This window comes from Leuciscus leuciscus (assembly GCF_965113295.1).
Source record: "Leuciscus leuciscus genome assembly, chromosome: 5".
Taxonomy (NCBI): Eukaryota; Metazoa; Chordata; class Actinopteri; order Cypriniformes; family Leuciscidae; genus Leuciscus; species Leuciscus leuciscus.
The window spans coordinates 24,114,207-24,119,821 of NC_138729.1; the positions used below are offsets into that span (position 1 = coordinate 24,114,207).

The 5,615-nt window shown below is 37.7% G+C and overlaps 1 protein-coding gene across 1 annotated transcript; it reads left to right on the forward strand.

Annotated features, from left to right (window-relative positions):
* Positions 1-1,252: 1,252 nt before the first annotated feature.
* gas1a (growth arrest-specific 1a) lies at positions 1,253-5,252 on the forward strand. Its single transcript, XM_082169110.1, has one exon. The coding sequence runs from the start codon at positions 2,209-2,211 to the stop codon at positions 2,992-2,994; it is 786 nt and encodes a 261-aa protein (XP_082025236.1). The 5' UTR covers positions 1,253-2,208; the 3' UTR covers positions 2,995-5,252.
* The last annotated feature ends 363 nt before the right edge of the window (positions 5,253-5,615 follow it).

The window sequence follows — 5,615 nt, forward strand, 5'->3', positions numbered from 1 at the left end:
AGTGTCCTAAAGGTACATTCCTAACTCCAGAGTAGTGTTTGAAACACAAACCCTCTTTGTGCAAGGTGGACCCACTCATCCTCCATCCTAAGCATCAGCAAATGCCCCCTTTTGATGTTCAAGTGTGAACTTGCATGTTAAGTCATGGCTCACCGTTACATTTTATATCTGAACCCAGAGTTGATATTGCTTTTAGCCAATGTCTCTTTTTCTATTGTCTAATCGACTAGACACGGTGGAACGAGACAGGAATATATATCATTTTCAAACATTCCTGGATTAAGCTGAAATGGCATTCGCCCAAAATGCATTTTCCATTTGCAGATTTTATTTCGTAAGATCTTGTCTAAAAGGACAAAAACGTATAAAATGAAATCTGGCATGGTAACAGCTAGGCCGATGTATTTTAGCAAAGGCCAAATACTGTATTTCTGAAATGAATTCTGATTCTGTATTTCAGAATCTCTTGAAATAAATCCATTACAGATGCAGTAACATCTGATAAAAGAAAACTGACTTTCCACTAAACATTTGTTGGATTCCTTCAGGAAACCCCATAGGCTATGTAGTTAGATTTAATGAGCAGAGATGGAAACTCATATTTAAGTTGCATAAAGTTGGCTTGACTTAACACTCATAAACATTTGACTCCAAATTAAAAGCTAGTTAACAACACATCTTTAGGTCTAAAAGGAGAAACTGTTTTCTATGAAAGACATTGTTTACATAATAGATACTCTTGTGTGCCCTCTGTAATGAAAACGTATACTAAATACATACTATCGTACAAGGTTTGGGGTTGGTAAGAATATTTAAAATAAGCTACATTTGTAATTTTGAATGAATGAATGAGGCATTTATATAGTCAAGACACATTAAATTGATCAAAAGTGACAGTAAAGACATTATAATGAAAATTTATATTTCAAATAAATGCTGTTCTTGTGAACTTTCTATTCAACAAAGATTCCTGAAAAATAATTGCTTCACAAAAATATTAAGCAGCACAACCATTTTCAACATTGAAAATAATAAGAAATGTTTCTTGAGCACCAAATCAGCATAGTCCAATGATTTCTGAAGGATCATGTGACACTGAAGACTGAAGTAATGACGCTGAAAATTCAGCTATGACATCACAGGAATAGGCTAAATTACATTTCATATAAAAGGAAAACAGTTATTTTAAATGGTAATAATAGTCCATAATATTACTGTTTTACTGTAGGCTATTTTAATCTAATTAAATGCCTTGTGATCATAAGAGACTGCTTTTGAAAACAATAGGAAATCAACAATCTTGCCATACTTTGTGTGTGTGTCTGTGTGTTTCTTTTAAATAATTTATGTTTATTGACTATTGATGACAAATTGTAATTTATGATTTTATATTGTTCAGCAATAAAGTTGTTGGTTGTTCTTGAAAATTCATGCACAAAATCAAATGCTGCCCAAGAACACACATCATTTCGACAACGTCTGAGAAACAGCAGTATAGTCGGTCTTTCTAGCTCACTTTCTGCTCTGAGGTAATCCAAACCTTTTGGTGAGAGACCATTCCTGAACCATCATGCTCCACCTCCATTTTCCCGCCCCTTACTTGACGTCGAGATTTGCAACAACAAACGGTCTGACCAATAGAAATCCCATAAAGTTCCGCAGGAGTAGAATGGATAAAGCTAAACTAGCGGGTCAGAAAGGGGCCAGTGTGTGTATTTGAACGCCGTGTTATTATCTGTTTGCGTCCCTAAGCGTACTTAATGACGGACGACAAGCGCACGCTCGAGAATTTATCAGTTCAGTCGGGGAAGCGTGATGCGAGTAGCTCGGGAGCACATTTGGATGTGAGCGCGAGACGAGAAAGGACGAGCTCGTGAGCTCTTCACTTCTACCCACAAGAAAGACAAGAGGTGGAAAGAGAGGAGGAATCACCGCACTGTCACACGGACACGCAAACCCCAAGAAGATGGAGTGAACAAGCCGTTTGCTGGGAATAGCACTTTTCGTAATTTAGGCTCCTTTTTAAAACATGGATTACAGGAAAATGTCTTTATAAATTCACCGCAATTGTGGAACAAACTTTTTTCTTTTGGATGGACCTTGCAAAACATGATCTGAGGGATTGTTCCCTCCGTAGATGCAATGGAAATATGAAATATACATGCTTAAAACTGACCTGACGGCAACCAAACCATTACAGACTTCGCTATGGCAACTTGTGCAAGTTTGGTACGGGGCGCGCGCACTTTACTTTGGCCTTTCGCTTGTGTGCTTGTGTGTTTTAGCTGTTTTTCCATCGCCTCCTCCAACCACCACGGCCGTCGGTTGATTTGCTGGCAAGCGATATTAAACTGCCAGTCGGAGCCCGAGTGTCATTACGCGTATGACCAGTATTTGCACGCCTGTGAATCGATCCTGAGCGGCCATAGGAAGAAGTGTCCGAGTCACTGCATCTCGTCGCTGGTGCAACTCAACCTGACCAAGAGCGGCCCGGCGCTGGAGGACTGCAGCTGCGCCTCGGACCCCCGCTGCCGGGAGATCAAACGAGCCATCGAGCCGTGCCTGCCCAAAACTAGCAGCATGGGCTGCACCGAAGCCAGGCGCCAGTGCGAAAGGGACAACCAGTGCCGAAGCGCGATGGGCGATTATTTATTCCACTGTGGGAAACTCTTCAGCGGCTCCAGCTGCTCGAACCAATGCCGCAATGTCATCGCTTACATGCGCAAACTACCAAAAGCTCAACTCCTGGATTCTTGCGTCTGTGATGGATCAGAGCGGACTATATGCGAGTTTATCAAAACTAGTATGAAAACGCTTTGCTTTGACTCTCCCCCTGTGGATGAAGAAGGCTCCAGTGGCTTGGACGATTATGAGCCTGATGATGAGGATTACCCAGAGCCAGAGCCCACGAGGAACACAGGTTCTGCTTTTGTGGCATGTTCTGTTTTGACTGTGGTGGTGGCATCCATTTTGGCTCTAGTGCCGCTTCCTTGATCACTTTGAAGGCGAGTTAATGATCTGCTCCAACGGCTGTTCGGGAATAGTGCATTTTGTCAATTTTCTCCTGCTTTCCACTTCATTTATGGCAAGCTGTTATATCAACATTTATTCCTTAAAACATCTAGTCTTTGTTGTACTTAAAAAAAAAAAAAAAAATGTATAGCAAGTAACCCAATAGTGACTATCAACTTTTGTTAGGTGTTCATTACTTGTTTTTAAGTTAGTAGCTATTCCAGAAGTTGCTAGTATGACTATATATCCCATATTTTTCTAGTAACATTTATTTTCTCACAAGTTACAATTGCTTTTACTGGTCATATGCAATGACACGTCAGAATGGTTACCTTGTAGCCATAACATTAAATGAACTTAGGAAATCCAGTCAAGAAATCTTACTAGAAAGTTTAAAATTGTTACCAGTGGACTAGTGTGTATATTCAGTTTAGTAGCCTATTCTTGGAAAAGTGAAATAGGTTATATCTGAACCACATGTTCCCATAAAATTTAATAGCAAAAGTCAGCAATTTCATACCAGTAACAATGGATTAGTTACTTGTCAATATTTGACATGACTAGGGATAGTGACTAATAGCAAAGGAATAAGTAATGGAAGTACTAGCAAGAATGAATGTAATAGCCTAGCTAATGAATCCAGTTAAATAAAAAGTCACTATTAGATTACTTGCTAGCAAGTAAAAAAAAAAAAAAAAAAAGTACTAGTAACATAAAAATAGACATGAGTTAGCTTTAAGGAATAAATGTTAATAGAGCTTGACATGATTTTTCTCCAAAGAGTACAAGTTAAGCTTTGTGTGACATTTAGGTACAGTTCCTTTCCAGAAAGTGTCACATTGTAAATGTGTTTTGATTCACTATGCAAATTTACATTTCAGATTCGGCCCAGGTGAACAATGTCTTGTCTATTGTAAGTTTTAATTCTGAAGCTAAAATTCTGTTTCTGAAGTTATTAAAGAGCAGGGATACAAAGTACTTTATGTCAGTCAACTGCCTTGAACACCAACTTGCCTATTTCAAGTGCTGTTTTGTAAAAGACAAATTTATTTCCATAAAGATATAGAAAAAGTTTATTTTGTTACCTAGACATTTTAACAGTGAAAGTTGTAATTATAAAACTGTGCACTGCCAATATAAAAATTAGATTTTTTAAAATATGTAAAGTATTTTTATAAAGTTGCAAACGACTTTGGATAAGTAACTTCAGTAAGTGTTTGGAATGCTGGAAAGAATGAGTAGGTCTCTATTTTAGCTAACATTTGATAAACCTTATGTAAGTCCTAGAGATTCATGAGAGAGAACTTTATTTTTGTCATAAAGTAACCTTCGAAAACAAAGGGTGATGATTCCAGCTTTAAAGGGAAGTTAAATGTCTGTTGTAATTATTTTCCTTTTAAGATATTGTACAGTGTACAGATTTTCAGAGAATCTTTTTATTGTGTTATCTAAGATGAACTATTTACTGTGTAGAAATGTCTAAATCCACTGTATGACTGCCTCAGTGATGTTCATTTTATAGAAGGCATAAAAACTAAAGTGCAAAGACTCAAACCGAGTATGTGTAATTTATTTATGTTTGCTATATTTCATTATGTCATTAGGAAGTTTCAATGCATTGACTCCATGCGTGACCATGCATGGATTCCGATGCTAAATCTAGAATATGCTGGTTAGCACAGCAGAGCTTTTCAGGAACAGATTAAGTATCACAGACATAAGGAGCTTGAAGCGCTGACACACGCCTTAGCAAACAGAAGTGTTTGCTGAAGGCATAAACTCTGATATTTGGATATCTTTAGAATGTGAACACAAAAGCACGAGTGGCTTTTCCCTGGGGTGTCCGTGTTGCATCTGGGCCAAGACTGACAGAGGTTTATTTATTTTTCAATCACTGTGTTTGCTTAAAGGCCTTTGTCTGCACGCCACAACTGCAAGTATAAAGCAGCAAAGTCTAAACTAACAGAGAAACAGTAGCAGAACAACATGAACCACAAATTGATTATCTTGTAACAAGTTCTATATTTGGATCTTTTTAGCTACTGAAATAGAAAATCAGCAGAAATTGTGAACTTCAACTTTACAGTGTCAGGATTCTTGACGTGTGCCCTTTTTTCAGTAAAGTATTGATTTTATCTCGCACTTGAGGACTTGCTCCTTGGTAGAGTGTGCGGACTCTCTTGAAGTGTTTTAGTTTTAGGATTCTTGATGAGACTTCGAAAAAGGATTAATTTGATCTTTTTTTAAAATAATAATTTTATCTGCAGTGTAACTGACGACCCTTGCTGGTCAGTTAAAGTGATATTTAACCATCCAGTATTGACTATTATCCACTAGCACACCAGCTTCCAAGTTGGTCTTGTAAATGCTGAAATTTATGCATTACACTAAACTTCCACCATTAGAAATGTATAACCAATTTCAATTATAATTTGTACTTTAACATATAGCCGTTTCCTTATGGATTGTGTCAGTTGCGGTTAAGTTTATTTCCATTTTATACACGAACAAATTTGTGCCAAGTTCTGGCATGCTTGATTGCTGGTAAACTTTTTCTGCGAAGGGAATATGACATGTTTGCGGGTTTTCATCTGGCTCTTGAG

What these genes read in the sequence shown, in the direction of transcription:
- gas1a (XM_082169110.1), top strand. Translation starts at nt 2,209, where the DNA reads ATGGCAACTTGTGCAAGTTTGGTACGGGGCGCGCGCACTTTACTTTGG.